The 22,273-nt window shown below is 36.8% G+C and overlaps 1 protein-coding gene across 2 annotated transcripts in view; it reads right to left on the reverse strand.

The window, feature by feature from the left end:
- SLC25A40 (solute carrier family 25 member 40) overlaps positions 1-22,239 on the reverse strand; it is a 32,147-nt gene extending 9,908 nt beyond the window's left edge. The window contains exons 1-9 of one of the 2 annotated variants that reach the window (XM_059712216.1): positions 22,115-22,239; positions 14,907-14,972; positions 13,131-13,251; positions 11,730-11,789; positions 10,805-10,911; positions 8,190-8,257; positions 6,183-6,307; positions 5,448-5,621; positions 454-563 (exon numbers count right to left, since the gene is read on the reverse strand). In XM_059712216.1, coding sequence (XP_059568199.1) covers positions 454-563; positions 5,448-5,621; positions 6,183-6,307; positions 8,190-8,257; positions 10,805-10,911; positions 11,730-11,789; positions 13,131-13,227 — 741 coding nt within the window. In that variant the 5' untranslated portion in view covers positions 13,228-13,251; positions 14,907-14,972; positions 22,115-22,239. Of the gene's footprint in view, positions 1-453; positions 564-5,447; positions 5,622-6,182; positions 6,308-8,189; positions 8,258-10,804; positions 10,912-11,729; positions 11,790-13,130; positions 13,252-14,906; positions 14,973-22,006 lie in introns of both variants that reach the window. The other variant, XM_059712215.1, reaches the window with a different exon arrangement.
- Positions 22,240-22,273: the final 34 nt, after the last annotated feature.

Consider the following 22,273-nt stretch of genomic DNA (forward strand, 5'->3'; position numbering starts at 1 on the left):
CTAAAGTACTTAGTTAATATGTTCCCAAAGAAATAAATTAGCAGAAGAGAATGACATTATATTTATTCAATTCTATTATACAAATGAGATGACACTCCATTAAATATTACCTAACTAGGCATTTAATGAGCAAATTGCAAAATACCTTGTAATAACAAAATACTATTTAAACTACTATAATTATCATAACTGTAGTTATCAAACAAGTCCAAAAGTTGTTCAGAATATAATAATGTATATATAATAAAAACATAGATACAAAGTGCATTTTAAAATATTTGAATGGCTAGTAACTTATTCCCTCAAAATAGGATAATAAATACTCAGAAAAATTTTAAAGCAGTGCAGCTCAAAAGTGCTATCTCAATAGACATGAAATGCTATGTAATATTTTGTTCTGTTTTAATAAGATAATTATCATTCTGACATATTAACAACAAAGAGTAAACTTACAGAACCAGACAATGCTCCTGAAGTAAAGTTGATCATAAATGTGGGTTCATATAAACCAGATTTCTCACACAACCACTTCTTTAAAAGTTCATAGTTATACCAGTACATTGCTATAAAAACAGAATGAAATGAATGCATATTTAGAAATGAAATGCGGACCTTAGAGAAAATATTTGTGAGATTATCTATTAAAGGAAAAGACATTATAACCTTGACATATCTTGTTTTCTGTTTAAACACATACTAGATAAGATTTTTAAAAAAGAAACCAAATTCTCAATAATATTATAGCAGTCTTATAAACAAAAACTCTATGCATCAGTGAAATAGAACTTTAATTCCAAAATCCAACAAAGACAGTAGCAGAAAGGTAAAGTATAAGCCAATCTTATTCATGAACATAGGTATACAACCCTACAGAAATTAAATAATAAAAAGCAACTGAAGCCAGAGGTATTTCATAAAAGATCATATTCTATGTCTAAATTGGGTTATCTGAGGAATGCAAAGGTAGCAAATAAAATAAACCCTTTAGATGCCACATACCATTTGACAGAACCATGGGACCACTTCTATTTAAAGCAAACAAAGAAATTTCTTGGAAAACTAGGGTTAAAAGAGTTCTTTAACTTGATAAAGGGTATGCATCAAGAACTTATACCAAAAATAATTAATGGTGAAACAACAGAACTATTTCCTTTAGAACAAGGAAAATGATAAGGATGCAACATTATCATTGCTACTATTCAAAACTTTACTAGGCAGTCCATAAGATAGAAGAAGAAAAAAAGCTATAATGATTAAAAGTGAAGAAACAAAGTAGCTATAATTTACATATTATTGTCCACATAGAAAACCCAGAAGGTATGAAGATAAATTAGAGTTATAACAGTTTTAAAAGTAGCTGACCATAAGTTAGTAGAGAAAATCTACTGTTACACTGCCTCAGGCACAAAGGGATTTAGGAACTTTTTTTAAAATAATAGATTTTTTTAAAAAAATATTTTTATTGATTTCAGAGAGGAAGGGAGGCAAGAGAGAGAGAAAAAAACAACAATGATGAGAGAGAATCATTGATTCTCTGCCTCCTGCAGGCCGCCTACTGGGGGCTGAGCCTGAAACCCAGTCATGTGCCCTTGACCGGAATCAAACCCAGGACCCTTTAGTCCGCAGGCTGATGCTCTGTCCACTGAGCCAAACCGGCTAGGGAAAAATAATAGATTTTAAAATAGCTGCCAGAAATTGGGGATGGGTGGGTGTATCTATAAATAAATCATTTTTTTAAGTGGCATATAACCTTTATGAAGAAAATTTTAAATCTCTGCTAAAACACTTTTAAAAAGAGTTATGTAATAAAGAGATATGACACTCCTAGGGGGGAAAATAAGGTAATATCAAGTTTTCTTTTATAATGCACTAGTAATTTAGACAGTACTATAGTATTAGCACACAGGGTTACGAAAACTAGGCAATGAAAGCTTGGCATGTCAGAGGTGATACTGCAGATCACTGCAGAAAGTATAATTCAACATTCAGTAAAAGTTGCTGGGGTAACTATCTACCCACTTGCAGGGGAAACAAATACTTATTTACTCCATAACCCAAATCAATTATGGATACATGAATGGCCAATGAAATAGTGTCCTACCTCAGCAATAATCAGAAAAATGTAAGTTAAAGTGAGACCACCACTTTAAATTAGTAGATAAACAAAAATTAAGAACTGCAACAATAAAAGTGCTGGGGAGGGTAACTTGTCCTCTTAATTTTACTATTGTTTATGTGTGAGTAAGCAAGTAAACAGTGCTTCTCTGAACAATCTTTTGGTGTACAAGAATTTCTCCAGTATTAAATGTGCTGGTTCACATAAATATATATATTTAAAATTTCATTTGGTAATATCCAGTTCTTTTAAAAATTACAATGTTCTAATTCATATATTGAAGTGGTGACTTCATAAGTAAACTTCATTTTATTAGTAGACTTTATATCTTACTAGAGGCCTGGTGCACGAATTTGTGCACAGGTAGGGTCCCTAGGCCTGGCAAGCAAGCAGGGCCAATCTGTTGGGCAACTGGCAGTGGGATCAGGGGGCCCCCACTGGCACCCACCTTGGCTGGCTTGGGACCTGCCAGCTGGGGGCAGCTCAGGCATTGAGTGTCTGCCCCCAGATGGTCAGTGCACATCATAGCGACCAGTCGTTTTGCCATTCAGTCAATTTGCATATTAGCCTTTTATTATATACTAGAGGCCCGGTGCACAAAAATTTGTGCACTGGGAGGGGGGGGGAGGGAGGTCCCTCAGCCCGGCCTGTGCCCTCTTGCAGTCTGGGACCCCTCAGGAAATAACGACCTGCTGGCTTAGGCCTGCTCCCGGGTGGCAGAGGGCAGGCCCAATCCCTAGGTGAAGCCCCTGGTCGAGCTCAGAGCAGGGCTGATTGGGGAGTTGGGGCGCTGCCCCCTGTCATGCACAGAGCAGGGCGGATCGGGAGGTTGCGATGCCACCCCTAGTCACACTCAGGGTAGGGCCGATTGGGGGGTTGGAGCACCGCCCCCTGTCACACTGAGGCAGGGTCGATGGGGAGGTTGCGGTGCCACACCCTGTCACACTCAGAGCAGGGCCGATCAGAGGGTTGGGGCACTGCACCCTGTCACACACAGAGCCGCAGGGCGATCAGGGGGTTGGGGAGCTCCCCCCTATCAGGCACAGAGCAGGGCTGATCAGGGGGTTGGGGCGCCTTCCCCTGTCACGAACAGAGCAGGGCGGATAGGGAGGTGGTGGCCCCGCCCCCTGTCACACACAGAGCCGCAGGGCGATCAGCGTGTTTGGTCACTGCCCCTATCACGCTGATTCCGGTGCCGGGAGGCCTCGTGGCTCCGCTGATCCTGGTGCTAGGAGGCATATTACCCTATTACTATAGAGGATAGAGGCCTGGTGCATGGGTGGGCGCCAGCTGGTTTTCCGTGAAGGGTGTCCTGGATCAGGGTGGGGGTCCCGCTTGGGTGCCTAGCCATCCTGAATGAGGGGATGATGGCTGTTTGGATCTGGTCACACCCCCTTTAGGGTGGGGGTCCCCACTGGGGTGCCTGGCCATTCTGGCTGAGGGCCGTTTTCAGGCTGGCAGGTGACTGAAGCTCCCAACCTCTCCTTTTTTTCTTTTTTCTTTTATTCTGGGCCAGCTTTAGCTCTGAGGCTTGGCTCCAGCTCTGAGGCCCCCGCTGCTGAAAGCAGGTACTGGGTTTGTTTGGGTTCTATAATTGTAACACTGTTGCGGTCCTGCTCACTCCAGCTCTGAGATCCCGGCTGGCTGAAAGCAGGGATCTGCGTTTCTTCTATAAGTGAAACAGTGTTGCGGTCCTGCTGGCTGAAGCCCGGCTGGCTGAAAGCAGGTTACTGGGGTTTTGTTTAGTTTCTATATTTGTAACAATGTTTCTTAAATTCCAAGCTCAGAGGTCGGCAGTGGCAGGCCAGGTGGGGAACGTTGGCTTCCTCCGTCACTGAAGCTAATAAGCCTCATGTTCGCTTCAAGCTGCCTGGCTGCCGGCCGCCATCTTGGTTGGCAGTTAATTTGCATATCGCCCTGATTAGCCAATGGGAAGGGTAGCGGAGGTATGGCTAATTACTGTGTTTGTCTATTATTAGATAGGAAAATATCTATGTTACCTTTCTTCTGTCAATTATATAATACAAAAATTAAAAATAGGAATTGGCCTAGGAATCTATGATTAATTACACACTGTATGTTTCTAAACAGCATAACAACTGATCACAAAATGTTGGAGAAAAATACTAATGAAAAGGGAAAGATGTATAGAGATATGAATAAAAGAACCAAAGAAAAGGATTAACTCAAGAGGAAAAAAAGAAAACAGAACATTAATATAAAGGTTCTTAATAATTATTTCTTTCAGGTCTTAAAGGAAAATTCCAATGATACACAAGAGAAATGGTACTGAACTATGCACATTCTACAAGTTAACTTTAAACGTCTTTTTCATGATTTTCACCCTTTTCATAATTCAATAATTAGCACAATCTTCTATTTTATAACAGTCTTATTTACAGGACACTCATTTAATGGGGAAGGTTTTTATCTTTGATAACTGAAAAAAGTAGGAGTCAATATTATTCATAGGCAATCTTAAATGTATTTTGTGATATTTTTATTCATAGTAGTTTACTTACCTTGCTAATTATAACTTACTTAGAATAAGTTAAAGATAGTTTGTATTATCTAAATATAAATAAATACCAATTAATGTTGGAAAAGAAATTAAACACAAGAAAATAAAACCAGGCTTAAATTAGAAACCATTCCTATCTAATAAAGAGGGAATATGCTAATTGACCCTCATGCCATTGCAAAGATGGTGGCACCCACAGCCAATAAGGAGGGAATATGCTAATTGACTGCCATGCCCTCAAAGATGGTGGCGCTCACAGCCACAAGATAGCAGTGCCCAGTCCCCTCAGCCCCGCTGGGGTGGCAGGTGCGCAGCAAGGCCGGCCCTCCTGCCTCCAGAGTCTCCCAGTCCCCTCAGCCCCCCAGCTGCCCAGTGCTGGCCCGAGGCACAGGCAAGCCTCGGATGGTGGCTGCCCAGCCGCCCAGGGCCGCTCGAGGCACAGGTAATCAGGGCCTGCCAAGGCTTGCGCTGTTGGCAGTGGCAACAGCAGAGATGTGATGGGGGCGTCTCCTTCCCCTGATCGCCAGGTCGCCTCCCGCCCCCGAGGGCTCCCGGACTGTGAGAGGGGGCAGGCCGGGCTGAGGGACCCCCCCGCTTCCAGTGCATGAATTTTCATGCACCGGGCCTCTAGTTTATTCAAGGAAGACTCATAAAGCTTTGAGAGCCCAACACTGATATAGGAGTTTTGGTTACTAAAGAAGAGAGCTCACACTTAGCCTTAAGGGATTTAAAATATAGTTGATTTTAAAGTAATATATAAAAAGACAAAGCTAATTAAAATTTAGCAGATATTAATAAGATAAATCCTACCTGAGAATGGTACATCTCTAAGAAGAGTAGGAGTCCAGCCAGTCCAAAGGGAAATCCAACCATCTTTGGACACTTTCTTGCTGACAAATTGATGCAGCTCCTTATAAGAAAACCTCTTAGATTGCATCTTGGTTCTTATCAATTCTAAGGGACTTATTACAGTTACTGCACCAACTAATACAAACAAGCAAATATTAAAAAACAAAACCAGAGCCATGTACTATGCAAATACACATGCAAAATTAATACTTCATGCATTTTATATTTTAAACTTCTATTTTGAAAAATCTGCAAACCTTAACATCAAATATCTAATGCCAACATACTGGCGCAGATTTATTTTCCTTGATAAAGGTCTTTCTTAAAAGTCTGTTTTCAGCCCTAGTTTGCTCACTGGTTACAGCGTTGGCCTTTGGACTGAAGGGTCTCAGGTTTGATTCTGGTCAGAGGCATGCGACTAAACCTAAAATCTAGAATCTAGTCTAAAACCTAAATTCATTCTAATATCTCTGATTGAGATTCAACATGAATGGGTTGATCCCATTTCATTCTGATAGCAATTACCATACCATATGCCTTCTAGAGTATAAATATTAACAAATCAGTAAAAACTACAAATGCAAAATATATATTACCAATACTCTGGATTTCGTACAAATTCTCTGTGAATGTCAAAATTGTAAAAGATTCTTTAAGCAGAAATCAAAATGAAAATATAATAAAGGTATTACTTACACCTGGCCACAATTCCAGCAACAATTGGTATATGGCTTTCATTTTCTCCTAATTTAGATTTCAGGAGAGCAGTTAATTGATCATAGCAGGTAAAATAGATAACTGTAGCAGGTACTGCCATTACTCTGTTAGAAACACACAAACAAAAAAATTTACATAAAATTATCAAATTTTTAAATATAAGTACCTTATATTTTGTACAAGCTAAAAATCATAATGAATCAGCCCATGAGATCAATTTTTCTTTTATTTTAAATATTATTAACTTATTAGGTTTTTAAAATAGGTATCTGCCCTCCAGAAGTTTACATTCTAGTTGTGAAAATAAGTTAAGTACCAGTCAGATCATAAATAGTGAAAGATAACTGAGGACACCTCTCTGTCTCCTAGTCTTGCTCTATCTGCTCCTGGTCTCCCAAATCGTCCCTCCCGATTACATTTACCATAACATAAAAATCACTGAGGTAAAAAGTACAGGAGCAATTGTAAACTATTTTTGAAATATGGACCATATTTCATACCGCCTTACAAAACTGGAAATAAATTACCACTAATGATGCCATGCTTATATATACTACTACTGAGGAATTTCTGACAACATTCTTTTAAATGAAAACATCAAAAGGGAATTATTAATTAAATTAAATACAGTTGCAGACACTGTCATGTCATAAATGTTAATGTAACAAGAAACCTTTCTATGTTAATAGACAAGCTAAAGTACATTCACAGACCATATTTTGGAATGCCTAATGTTCTAAAATGAAGTTTGATGATGAGAATTTAGATACAATTAACTATTGGATCTAACCACTAACTTTATAACCTTAGGCAGTTAAAATATATGCCTCTAATTTGACTACCAAAATATAAATTAGAAAGAAATGAGGGCCAAAACCGGTTTGGCTCAGTGGATAGACTGTCGGCCTGAGGACTGAAAGGTCCCAGGTTCGATTCCGGTCAAGGGCATGTACCTGGGTTGCGGGCACATCCCCAGTAGGAGATGTGCAGGAGGCAGCTTATCGATGTTTCTCTCTCATCGATGTTTCTAACTCTCTATCTCTCTCCTTTCCTCTCTGTAAAAAATCAATAAAATATATTTTAAAAAAAAAGAAATGAGGTATATAAAGGCAAGTTATTAGTTGGGATTTTTAATTTGGCCTTACTAGTTTATCACATTAATTCATATAATAGCTTGTTAGAAATTTAAAATTATCTGGAAAAGGAAAAGTATACTTATCACAGTATCTCTTTATTTTAGTAAAAAAAACAGTCAAACACCAAATTCTTAATTTCTGAACATGAAAAAAGTTATGCTTGTGCACCACAGACAACACAACAAGCCTGGTTGCTCAAATCTTCTATACGTTCAGGAAGGCATTATTTGTATGCTTGACCTTTGGCCAACTTCAAGAAATGTAGCCCTTGGAATATTCCCCACTATAAGGTTTTTCTGTATACCTGGAGCATTATTTCAACTTGTCTGGACTGATTTATATAAATGATATGATTTTTGGTAAACATCTGCTTTCCTTTTAGGAGTCTGAAGTTTTGGTAATCAGAGTTGTTCAAAAACACAGAATATGCCTGTGTGATCAACCAGTAAAAGCCCTAGGAAACGCCTTACACAGACTGCTGTAGTTCAATGCTGAAAGAATAAGCACACAAATCACACTCCCCCCCTCAAAACAAAACAAAAATAGAAAAGAAAAAAAAGCAGCAGCACATCCTGTGCAGTGTCGTGAGGGAGGACTTTGGAGCCTATTGCCTGGTCAACTTCTTTTGTGTCTTTTTCCTTTACTAAACCATAGTCGGGAGTATAACCTTCATTAGGTCCTGTGAGTCCTTCCAGCAAATCATAAATGTGTTGGTGGTTGTGGGACTCACAACACAATGTTTTAAAATATGAAAAAGTTCTAGTATTAAAAATGCACAGTTTTCTAAATCATGCTGTAATGCAAAACAACACTATCATTTAGTAAAAGAAAACATTAAATTTCAACTTACAAGGTAGGGGGAAGGCCACTCCACAGAGATTTAACGCCCTCATTTCGAATGATTTTCAAAAATGCATCCTAAAATCATAATAGAGAAAAGTAGTCAAAATATATTCCTGAACCTGATATACAAAAAGTTTATAATAATAATTGGTAATTTGATTCTCCCAAGTGTTTATCTCTAAAATACAAGTTTCTCAGATGTATGTATGGCCAATCTTTTTTTTTCCCCCTAAGGAATTGTCCTTAACTTTCAAACACAAGTAAAGGATTCTGGATGATACTTTCAGCTTACAGAATAAAGTCTGTATTACTCAGCTTTGGATTGTTCTAATTAGCTCTAAGAAACCAAGTTTTTCAAAAATTATTATAAAAAGAAAGTGGAATAATGGCAGAGAATTTGTCAGATTAATTCTTCTTGCCAATTATGAAATCTGAGAAAATGTCATTTAAATCCAATATTTCAAATCTCTGGAGAGGAACCAAAACCAGGCAGAAACTAAAGGGAAATCTGCTGTTAAAGGACAAAGTGCAATGAGTGAGATTTGCAAATCTGCAGCTTTTTTTGCCTATGGAAGTGGCAAAAAATCCACAGCACAGTTAGCTGGTTGAGATGGCAAATACAGAGTCCAGGCTGGAAGAATAATCAGACAGCTAGGGGGAAATCCTGGAAAGAAATCCACTACCAAAGGCATAAGCCCCCAATGTGCATGCAGTAGCAGCCACAAAACTTGGCTCTCTACTAAATTTTATGCAATCCCAGAGGAAGACCACAGGGTCCTACAGTCCACCAGAGGGAAGCACGAGTTTAAGTTTGAATCCAGCCAAAGTTTAACTGCCTTCTAGAACAAAACTAACTCTTCAGAAGTATATAAAAGAATCCAGGGTTTTTATAATAATCATTCGCAATATCCATTATCCAATCAAAATTCAGTAAACAAAAAGAAACAAGAAAATGTACTCATACTAAAAAAAAAGTCCTGAGTAGAAACCAACAAGCACGATTCAGATGAAACAATTGGCAGCTATTATAAACATGTTCAAGAATTTAAACATGATGTATGCATAATGAATGAACAAATTTGGAATTTCAAAAAAGTTACTATAAAAAAACAGCCAAATGAAAACTCTACATCTAAAGTGAAAAATCTACTAAGTGGGCTTCATAGCAGAAAGAAACAGCAAAGAGCAAGTCAATGGATTTAAACCTGAAGGGAAATACAGGATAGGCAAAGTATACTTACAGTGGTGAGTATGCAAAACACAGAGTTTATTCTTATATTGCTATTTATTCATTATTGTATTATTTTCCACATGAACAACTGTAAACCTATAAAGTAGTATAACAACCTTATTTCAAGTCATAGATGAAAGAAGAGAGAATGGGTACAGGAAAAAAGTTAAGCCATAATTCTATATGCAGCAAAAATACGCTTGAAAAAATGCTCAATAAGTACATTTTAGATGAACAAAAACTAAAATACTCTGACAAAATACCTTTAATAAAGAATGCTGAAAGAAGTTCTTCAGGTTGAAGTGTTCACAGAGAAAAACAATGAGTAGTTTTTTGTATTTACTTTCACAACAAAATCTGTGAATGAATGTATGTAGCAGCTTTATTCAAACTAGCTAAAAATTGGAAACAACTCAATATTTATATCAAGGAATAGTATAAAAAGGAACAAACTATTGAAACATGCAACAATGTGAATGAATCTCTACATAATTATGCTAAGTGAAAAGTGCCAATCCCAAAATATTATATATGTTATGAGCCTATTTAAATAATATTGTTGAAATTACAAAATTATATAAATGGAGAACAGACTAGTGGTTGCCAGGAGTTCAGAGCAGGTGAAAGCACAAATGGGTATGACTATAAAAGGGCAAAGGATCCCGGTGGGGATGGAATTGTTCTGTATCTTAACTGTATCAATGCCAATATCCTGGTTGTGGTATTATACTTGTTTTGTAAGATGTTACTATTAGAGGACATTGGAAAAAGGATACTTGGAATCCATCTATATGTTTTTCTTAAAATTGCGTATGATCTATAATGATCTCAAAATAATAAAAATATTTTTTAATTTTAAAAAATATACACCCCCCTTTTGTTCTACATAAAAAAGCATGAACAGCCCTGGCTGGGTAGGCTCAGTGTTAGAGCAACGACATATGGACTGAAGGGTCATGGGTTCAATTCCAGTCAAGGGCACATACCTCAGGCTGCAGGCTTGATTCCCAGTCTCTTCTCTGCAGGAGGCAACCAACTGATGTGTCTCTCTCACATTGATGTTTCTCTCTCTCTCTCTGTCTCTCCCCCTCCTTCCACACTCTCTGAAAAGAATCAATGGGGAAAATATCCTCCGGTGAGGATTAACAAAACATTTTGTGTGTGTGTGTGTGTGTGTGTGCTTTTTTAAAAGCATGAAAAGAAAGTTAAAGTGTTAAAAGCAAAGAAGTACTTTCCCTTTCCTGCTTCAATATCCACTTTTTATCTGTGGATAAATTTACTAAGTATATGATAAAATTTTACTGTCTTGTAATTTGAAAGATCTTTCACTCACAAGGTTAAATATAAAAATAGAAAATATACTGTGGTTATACATAATATAATCTCCTTACTAATGTTCCCCGGAAATATCCTGGCTTCTTATACCATGCCTTGTTGCCTTCCTCTTCACAGATACAGAGATGATCCATAAGTCCATTATTATATACAAAACATTTTCCTAACAAAGAAGATTACAACAGTCAATAATTATGTCATACAACTGTATTATTTTTATTGATGAAAAAATTGAAATTACAATGAGGGGACTAGAAAATTGTAAGAAAATATATAATCTTGTCCTTACCTTTTGGGATGAAATATACATAATTTGATTTGCTTAATGACACAGCTTTGAGATCTAAATTCACAGTGGTTAAAAGTGAGCAAATTTTATGTTTTCAGAACTGCAGTAAGCAAATGCAAACAGAAATAAATATTTTTTTTGGTTATGTGGAGGGATGGAGAGAAAAGATAAAGGAGGAAAACCTGTTTTAATATGAGAATATGAGTGTACGTCTTCTATATTTGACAAGAAAACTCTGTGATATGAAAGGGAAATGCAGACAAAAATATATTATGAAATCTAATGTATATCTGAATGCTGCTAAGAGAGTAGATCTTTAAAGTTCTCCTGACAAGAAAAGCAAATTTGTGAAGTAATGGATGTTAACTAAACTTACTGTGGTGATCATTTTGCCATGTATACATATATATTAAATCATTAGGTTGCATACCTAAAACTAATACAGTGTTATTTGTCAAATATATCTCAAATAAAAATCATCCTCTTACCTAATTAGTATAGGTTTATAAAAGTGTTATATATACATTTGTTTTCTGCCTAGATCTCATCATGTACAATTAGGTGATGAAAACCTGCTTCTGCATTATGGTACAATTTTTTAATTGACAAGAAAAGATTAACATTCAAACAAAAATGAATGCAGTAACACTTAAAAATCTAACATAAACTTCCAGTACATAACTAGTACATACCTTTGTAAAATTGGTTGCTTTGGGCTTGCAGTCGAATTTTAACAACATCCAGGGGTGTCACTATGAAGATATGTAAGTTTCAATTAACAAGAGACATGTAAATTTAGAAATGTTTGTCCAAAGAACACAAAATACAGGGTGGGGCAAAAGTAGGTTTACAGTTGTGAATATATATTATTTTTTATTAATTATTGTATTTTTTCTATATAAACAACTATAAGCCTAGTTTTGCCCCAACTTGTGTATTGAACCATACTTTTCCTCATGACTATATAATGGGTAAGATTATTTATCTTAAAGTGATTTTGAATGTAACATTCTAATTTTTACCCTTGAATTTTGTTTGAAGAGGATCAATGAGAAGACGATGTAATTACTTCTGCTACAAATATTAAAATGTCACTTAAAATTTTTCTACAACTATAATTCCATTAACATTAAAACTAAAAGACTAGTCCAAAAGTCTATTTAAATATGGAGAATAACTGTATTATAAGTAATCAATAATCAAACAATACTAGTCTTCCTAATCTATTAAATTTACTTGTGTCAAATGAAAACTATAGTTAATGTAAATTTGAGTAAACTAGTCATACAGCATCTTTACCTACAGGCTGTGTTATTCCATTTCGGAACAGCACAGTAAAGAAGAATGGTTTTAACTTGCATGCTCTATTTGGCCCAAGCAGAAAAAATGCCAAATAATGGTACCAAAGAAAACTTTCCCTCATCTGACAATGATCTCTAAGGCCTTTACAACTCTAACATTCTGACCTGAAGTAACATATTACCATCCTAAAGCAATTAGTTTATGTTTGTTCTAGTTATCTGCTATGTTATTTAAATAAACCAGCCAAGTTACAATCATTATGTTAAACTGTCACCTAACTATGTCATTTGGCTGTGTCTATAAGAAACTAACTATAAATTAAAAAACAAACAATAAAACCCCACAGAAAAATGTGGTCTAGAGAAATTTAAGAAATTCACCAATTTGTGTTTATTGCTATTGTAAATTGTCCAAATTCTGTATTATTCATTATGCTGATGTTTTATTTCATCTTCTTGCTTTCTATTTTAAAAAAGGATAAAAGTCAGAAAATTTTAATACTAATAGGGACCATAGAAAACTCCTAAGATAAGCTCCTAATTTACAGATGAAAAATAAAGCACAAGAGAAGTAGACAATCCCAAAGTACATTCACCCTGAACATGACAAAGCAAGGACTAAAATTCAAGTCTCTTGATATTCTGTCCTGGGTTCTTTTCATGTTATGCTGATGGAGGGATACTGTTATTTATGAAGGATGAATAATAATATTAGCATTACTTCACAGATAGTAAAACTCAAATGAATTGATTCATCCAGTTACATAATTTACATCAGTAACATTATTTTACCCATTAGTGATGTCAGTATGGCCCCAGTACAAGAGGCAACAATCTGTTGAAAAGGTGTCACATTGCAAATCTGTGGTCTCTCTCCTTCAGGATCCATATTTTTAACTAATTGAAGAAAAATCTGTTAAAGAAAAGTGAGATGTAAGATAAAAGTTTAATGGAAAATGCCCTCAAAATTCACTGCTATAAATTGAAAAAACTATAAAAACAATAATCAGCATTAATGTCAAAGCACATTGTGACAACTATCAAAAGTAAATGTGTAAGTTCTATACACAAAGGCATTACACAACTGTCATTAATAGAACATGGTCTCTGATTTTTCAAAAAGGGTAAGTACTTCAGCTAAGCCCAGTGAGCAGCATCGCACTTGCAAGACAATTAATAAAGCATTAAGAAAACAGGCTCTATGTAACAGAATGAAAGCACCCAATCAAGACTCAGAATCTGTGAATGTAGCCTCTTAACTACTCAGATACTCTAATATGGCAGAGTTATCAGCAAATATAACCCGATTTTTACTGCATACCAAAAGTTGTTACAAAGGTATAAAATAAAAACACATAACCTCCATAAGAAGCATTTTAGAAAAATTTGATGAGAAAAGCAAAATATACTTTCTAAAAACAAAGTTAACAAAAAAAAGCATTAAAAAAAGCATAAAAATCACTTATAAACTTGCTACTCAAAAATAACAACTGGCAAAATATAGGTGTCATCTCTCCAAATGTCATGTACACACAAACATATATGTAAATATACAAATGTTGTGTGAATATATTATATGCAGGGTGGGGCGAAAGTAGATTTACTGTTGTTTTTACATGAAGCAGAGTTTATTCTTGTATTATTATTGTTTTATTATTTTCCAAACAAACAACTGTAAACCCACTTTTGCCCCACCCTATGTATATGTAGATATTATCTGCAGGTGCAGATTACATTTAATTAATTAAACATGATTAAATATTTGTTTATCTGTGTACATACTTTTTTAAAACAAAAATAGGTTACTACTATTGTATGTAAATTGTAATTGAAAAATAAAATAAACAAGGTAAGTTACTACTATTCATGTTGTTTAGTAGACCACTTTGACACTTTAAAAAATATAAAGTGTCAATAAATATAGATCTACATTATCATTTTTAATGCTTGAAGTTTTTAATTTCATTAATTTAATCAGTCTCATATTGTTAGATATTAAGGTTACTACCAATTTTTCAATGGTGAATATGTTCTCCCATTCAGTGGGCTGCTTTTCATTTTGTTGTTTTTCTTTGCTGTACAAAAACTTTTAAGTGTGATGTAGTCCTATTTGCTTATTTTTCCTTTTATTTCCCTTGCTCCAGGAGGCATATCAGAAAAAATATTGCTGTGAGAAATGTCTTACTCCCTATATTTTTTTCTGGATTTTTTATATTTCAAGTCTTACATTTAATTCTTTAATCCATTTTGAGTTTATTCTTGTGTATGGTGTAAGAAGGTGATCTAAATTCATTTTTTTGCACATATCTGTCCAATTTTTCCAACACCATTTATTGAATAGACTGTCTTTACCACATTGTATGTTCTTGCCTCCTTTGCTGATATTAACTGACAATAAAGGCATAGTTTATTTCTGGGCTCTCTGTTTTGTTCCATTGACCTATATGTCTGTTTTTATGCCTAGTACCATGTTGTTTTGATTACTATGGCCTTGTAGTATAGTTTGATATCAGATAGCATGATTCTTCCAACTTTGTTCTTCTTTCTCAAGATTGCTGTGGTACCTACCTGGTTTAAGTCTTTTCCTCAACTCTATGCTCCAATATTTTGTTTGTAACATCAGTAGCTGAAAATCTGTAGTGAAAACCAAACAAAACATTTTATCTTTTCACACAGGAAAAGGATAACAAGCCTAAAGGAAAGGAGCATGTAAAAAACTTTAAAACACAAATTAACATTTATTGACTGCTTTCTGGTAAGTGCTTTGAGAAATATGAAGAACACTCCAGAAATGCTAGCCTTAGACTTATGGAAGTATTTGCAAAAAACGTCCTATTATCCCAGTAAATATATTTCACTTTAAAGACAAACAACTCTATAACCTGATCACACTGATCAATCTTAGATTTTAGGAGTCAAAATAATTGATTTTGTGATGTGAAATTAAGTATCCAGCATCATCTATGGCATATTTGGGAGAGGGGAAATTTGATCTGAATCTAAGCAATCCTTTAGATCTAACTTCCATTTAGTTCTAGCAGCCAAACTTGCTAAAATAATCTTGTATTATTTCTAATTATTGAGTAATAGTCTCTTGAGGGTTTTTTTTTTTATATTGTCTGCAAATATTTGATTTCTGCCATTCTCAAACATCATGAGACTAATTTAATCCTCTCATTGCAGAGGCTAGGATTTCCAACATAATATTAGATAAAGAGTGGTGAAAATAGCCCAGCCGATAGGGCCAAGTGATTGATTGTTGACCTCTGAACCAGGAGATCAAGGTTGGATTCCCCAGGTTGCATAGGGGGTGTACAGGAAGCAACTGATCAATCAATGATGTTTCTCTCATCATAGATGTTTCTCTCTCTCTCTCTCTCTCTCTCTCTCTCTCTCTCTCTCCCCCTCTCCCTTCCTCTCTGAAATAAATAAAAACATATTTTAGAAAAAGAGTAGTGAAAATAAGTATACTTTCTCCATACCTCAATTAAAAAAAATTCTAAGATTTCCTATTAGGATGTTGTTTGCTGTAGACTTTTTGTTTTTAAACAGAGACTTTTTAATCACATTAAAAAATTTTATTTCCAATCTTAATATACTATGAATTTTTTTTTATTTCGGCTTTGAGGTAAAACTGACATATAAAATATTTAAAGCATACATCATGGTTATTTGATATACATATACACTGTGAAAAGATTCCTCCTATCTAGTTAATTAACACATCATATGATCTAGATGAAACTGACAAATGCCAAGAATCACATAAACCACCAAAACTTACTTGAGAAGAGACAGAAAATCAAAATAGACTTATAACAGATTTAATTAGTAATAAAAAAGTCTCCCAACAAAGAAAATCCAGGACTAGTTGGCTTCACTGGTAAATTCTATTAAACATTTAAAAAATAATGAACACCAATTCTTTTCAAAGTCTTCTAATAGATAGAAGAGGGAACACTTCCTAACTCATTCTATGAAGCCAATATTACTGATACCAAAGCCAGAAAAAGACATCACAAGAAAACTACAAACTAATATCCTGTATGTACATAAATGCTGAAATTCTCAACAAAATATTAGTAAACCAAACCCAGCCATATATCAAAACAATTTACACCATGACCAAGTGGGATTTACCTGAGAAATAAACTAATTAGATTTACTTGATACAAATGCTGACCTACCTCACTAGTAGTGTCAAATTTAAGAATCTAGATTAAGTTCTCACTTTGATCATTCTATCAACACTGACTGTTCTTACATCTAATAGAAAAAGTAAATATCTTGGTATTAGCTACTAAAAACTTGTTTTTAAAGCACACGCTATGTTCATAAAATTCAATAGGACCAAGAAAACAAATTTTGATTCTACTTCACAATTTTGCTTAGGACCAAATCTTTAATAAGAATGTCACAAATGTATAAGTCTATTAATTAATTATATAAATTTCCCAAATTATCTCAGTATAAAATAACGCTGATTGATCAAAAATCAGGATCAAAATATATGCAAAGACTCTGTGAAGTGGGGCAAAATAGAACTGTAGTAAAGAAAGAAATTTCAAAGACTGAAAGAAGCTACCCTTAAGTGGATCGTGGAAGAAGTCACATGAATTGTAATGGACAGCAGAATAGACATTTTACAGCAATGTAATGATGACTAATCCAACAGTAAAAATAAGAATTTAACCTTTATTTAATCTATCTGCTGGGAGCTGAGCAAGATGTTTCATCTTTCCCCAATAACTTTTCCCAAAATCCTATGGCATTAAGCTTTTAAAAAGGCAACATTTATACTTAATATGTATGATTTATAATAAAACTAACACGATCACTTCATGGTATAACACCATTAGAGAAAAATTTAGCAATATATTATAAAAAACAAAGATGTGGTGTTCTAAAATAAAACAAACAAAAAAACCCTACATGAGACGCCAGTTCACACCCAGTGAGTGCCTAGGATGTGAGACTCTCATATATTGCTGGAGAGAAAGGTTAAAAACGTCACTAGTTTCTCATAATGTTAAACATTCAGTACCCACATGATCCAGGAATTCCAAGAAAAATAAAAACATATTTCCACAAAAGAGCAAAAGACCAATGTTTATAGCAACATTATTCCTAACAGCCCAACACTAGAAACAACCCAAATATCTACCACCAGCTGAATGGATAACTTGTGGTATATTCACACAATGGAAATACAACTCAGCAATAAAATGGAACAAACTACTGATACATGTAGTAAGATGGATGGGTCATAAAGTAATTTGTTATGCAAAATAACTCAGATCTATAACAGGTAAATTATATGTTTACATTTATACGAAGTTGAAATCCAGGCAAAACTACTTATGATAATAGAAATCAGAAGAGTGGTTATCTCTGGTGGGAAAAGGGAGCTTGGAACAAGGGCTGATAACCTTCTGAGAGGGCATAAATGTTCTATGGGGTGGTAATTACATGGATATACGTATTTGTTAGAACTCATCAATTTGTATGTTTAAAATGGGTGCACTTTATTGTATGTAAATTATTAAGAATATTGAAAACTTTTTAAATTTACATGATGAGTTCTCACTGGCGTAGCATACTGTAGGTACTCAATCAATACAGAAGGAAAGAAGGAAGTAGGATAGGTAAGTAAACTGTTTTACAGTCATGGCCAAATACGTATTCTGTACTACCTACCCTAAAAGAATTTACGATCTAGGTCAGAATATGATATATATATAACCTTTGAACCAGTCACACCCCATACTGGGGATAGAGCTTGCAACCTGGGCATTTGTCCCGACTGGGAATTGAACCTTGACCTCCTGGTTCATAGGCCGATGAGCAACCACTGAGCCACCGCTGGCCGGGCCCAGTTCATTATCTTTAATAGCTACTGTGGGTGCCACAGCAGCTTTTGCACTATGCTGCCTCAGAGGGCTCCACTCTCAATTTTTGAATCTTCCTGTGTTGCTTATTCTCCATTTTTACCCTTCCCCTAGGTTGTGTTCAATGACTTGACATGCTGAATTTTTCCTGCTTTCCCAGCCATGCTCCCCTGAGACAATGGACCTCAGTGCCACAGCCACTAACCAACTCTATCCTTTCATATGGTTGGCCTGCAAAACTAAGAACTTAACCACTGAAAATCCTTGGGCCTTCCAATTCACCAGAGTAACGAGACTCTAAAATGTGAAAATTAAATATTAAAAGTAGCAACAGAAGATAGTATATCAATAGTTGGCAAATTAATCCAAACAGGAATTATTACAGGCTCCAAAGGAGCAGGAAATAAAGGCTGCATCTAAGCTAGGCTTGCTACAAATAGGAAAGAGGAACAATTGCCAGCCAGGTGGAGAGACTTAAGCAAAAGAAAATAGGAAAGTGATGATATTACAGAAGAACAAATATATCCGTTTGTCTAGATTCTAGAATAAGAAAGTTATATTTGTGTTTGTATGATGTAATCTGAAAAAGTCAATTAGTTCTCATTTGACAATCACAAAAAATTGCTAGGTACAGTGAGCAGATATTGTCTGCATTTATACATGAAGAAATTATAGCATAGAAAGGGTAATACTTGCCCAAGGTCCTTAAACTATTTAGAAGTAGAGCCCATGCTGAATGAATTATTTCTGATTCACAGCTAAATGTTCATTTAATTAGTTCATTCTTTTTTTTTAAATATATTTTATTGATTTTTTACAGAGAGGAAAGGAGAGGGATAGAGAGTCAGAAACATCGATCAGCTGCCTCCTGCACATTCCCTACTGGGGATGTGCCCGCAACCAAGGTACATGCCCTTGACCGGAATTGAACCTGGGACCCTTGAGTCCGCAGGCCTACGCTCTATCCACTGAACCAAACCAGCTAGGGCTAATTAGTTCATTCTACTCAGTGTTCTCCTACTTTGCTAAATAGAACTCTTTAACCAAACTTCTCACAACAAATATTCTTCTTGAATGTATACTTTTTACCTGAAGCACATTTCAACACATACTTTAACATAAACCTTATTCCAGTGGTTCTCAACCTTCCTAATGCTGCTTGACGCTTTAATACAGTTCCTCATGTTGTGGTGACCCCCAATTTCACTGTTACAAATTGAACATAATTAAAGCATAGTGATTAATCACAAAACAATATGTAATTATATGTGTGTTTTCCAATGGTCTTAGGCGACCCCTGTGAAAGGGTCGTTAGAACCCCAAAGGGGTCGCGACCCACAGGTTGAGAACCGCTGCCTTATTCTCTTACCAACATATGAGCAGGTTTCTATACTTAACAGGACACAGATAGAGGACCAAGTCCTTCATCCTATGGCTATTAAAAGATTTGAGTTCCAATAACAATTTTTTTAAAAATTAATCTTGGGTTACAGATTAGAAAGTTACTAACACTATCTAGTAAAACAGACTCTGCGTTTCATAGCTTGGCGTTATCACATGCAGTGCAGGCAAGGGTGTGCCTAAAAGCACAGGAATAACGAGATTACTGTCCTTCCTCATTATAGTAAATAAGGAAGGTAATTCATCTTTCAGTAGAACAAAACATGGGCTTCATTTTTTTATTTTCTTCAATAGAAACATGTTTAAATCCTCCCCATATCCCCCAAACCTTCCAAAGACCCAATCTTCCCTTCCTATCATTGTAATTCCCTACACTGGCAGATTTTTTGCAAAAGTACGTACACTCAATATGTTTCCACCTCAAGCCTACCATTACCTAGTCCAGTACTTACCTTATCAATATAATGAATTTCTCACTAAGGAAACCAATGACATCCTAAACAACCAGAATGAATCAAGTCTAAGAGTTTTTGAATTCTTGAGGATAGAGGGGCTGGTGCGGAGTTTACCACAATTACAGCACTTACTGTGCTCTCACTCTGTGCCAGGCACTGCATTAATAAGAATGTTTCATTTAATCATCGCATCTGAGAAGTATTTATCATCCCTTTTCATAAATTAAAATTGAGACTCAAAATTACCCAAATCCATATGGTTAGTGAAGCCTACATAATGCCAATGTTTTCAATTCTGTGACTTTTAAATATATATGTAATATCTATATCTATCTATCTATCTATCTATCTATCTATCTATCTATCTATCTATCTATCTATTTTATTGACCTCAGAGAGGAAGGGAGAGGGAGAAATAGAAACATCAACGATGAGAGAGAATCATTGATTGGCTGCCTCCCGCATACCCTCCACAGGGGATCAAGCCTGCAATCTAGGCATGTGCCCTGACCCAGAAGGGAACCACAGGTTGACACCCAACCACTGAACCACACCGGCTGGGCTTCTGTGACTTTTGACAGCGGTTTTGTTCCCAGTTCTCTTCCTAACTCTGTGGCCTTTTCTCCGTCTCTCTCACTGTTTCCTCACCCTCTGCTCATCACTACTTCTCTTACTTCACAAGCTCCCCCGAGGCAATTCCATTTCCTCCCAGGACTGTAACTACACACTATATCAGTGTTTCTCAACCTTTCAACGTTTTTTTATAAACATTAAAATCTTGCTCTCTCTGTAGTTTGCATTTTGAAAATAGGTTTTTCCCAAATAGAAATGCTACTAGTAATGTTGGATATTTGTCCAAACTACACCTCCTCCTGCCTCTCAAGATCTGCTAACCCCTACAGCTGAGACTTGGAGATTGGTCTCGTTCTGCCATGACTGAGAACTAGTGACTGGTCTGTGTGATGTCCCTCAAACCGATCAATCTTCCCTTTCTTTATCGCACCCACCCTCAGACATCTTTCCTGAGTTACAGACAAGTATTACCAACTGTCTAAAAACACAGTTCCATGGCTGTCTCCCCAGGCCCTTCGATTTAAAGCCATCCGAAAATCAACAACAAATCTCTCTAATCAAACCTGATCCATCTCTTTTTATTCTCCATTTTGGCCTAAAGGTATCCCAATCCACCCTTGTCTATGCTTTCAGGTACCTATTTTCGAAACGGTTTCATTAGCACTAACTTCTCTGAACTATTAGGCCAAAAATCAACATTAAACAATGAGTGCCTCTCATGGCCAGGGGGTAAGAAATGCAAAGTGGTACTCTTCGGCCTTGAGTGTACAAGCAGAAACATACCCAAGCCAGTATTTTTTTGTGTGTGTGTGAAGCGTTTTCCCATCTACAAAACAAAACTGAAATACTTTACAAAACATTTTAATTTAACCCGTATTATAATCCCATTATTATCCCCATTTTATAGATGAAAAAACTGAGGCTCAAAGGGATTAGGTAATTTAACCAAAGTCTTACAAGCTGGTAAGTGTCCAGTCCAGACCCAAAACCCAAGATTTGAGATGTCCAATTCCGCTCTGGGACATACCCTTCCCCACCATGAGGCAGGTCTGTGCAAACCAGAGCAGCACACGGGGTCAAGTGAAAGTGGGGCGCTGCAGGCGGGGGCCTCCTGGCCCGACCCTCCCTCCAACGCCCGCCGCCGCCAGCACCTCGCAAGTCCCTCTGCGGCCTGCGTCCGGGCCGCAGGGTCTGTGGCGATCGATCGCGGGAAACCCACGCTCTGCGACTCCAGGCGCGCCGAGCAGGGGCCGCCGCCGCCTCCCCGCCCGGCCTGGGACTGAGCCCGCCTCAGCCGCAGCCGCCGCGCCTCCAGACGACAGGACGGCCGACCCGTCAGAAACAAGCAAACCTGGGGGAGAAGGCGGCAGCACGGCGGGCGACCCCGGCAACCCTAGGAGGCGAGAAGGCCGCCGGGGGAGGGCTGGGCCGGCCTCCGGCGCTAACTGCATCCACCTACGTCTGGTAGACACGGAGCCACCAAGCCTCCTCCGGACCGTGCAGGGACGCCGGGCGGCGGGTCGGCGAGCTCGGATCTGAGGCAGAGGGCATCGCGGTGGGGAGGGGCGGGGCGGAGACGGCCTGTGGGGGCGGGGCCCGCGGCTCTGGGAGGCGTGGC

The sequence above is a fragment of the Myotis daubentonii genome, chromosome 10 (assembly GCF_963259705.1).
Source record: "Myotis daubentonii chromosome 10, mMyoDau2.1, whole genome shotgun sequence".
NCBI lineage: Eukaryota > Metazoa > Chordata > Mammalia > Chiroptera > Vespertilionidae > Myotis > Myotis daubentonii.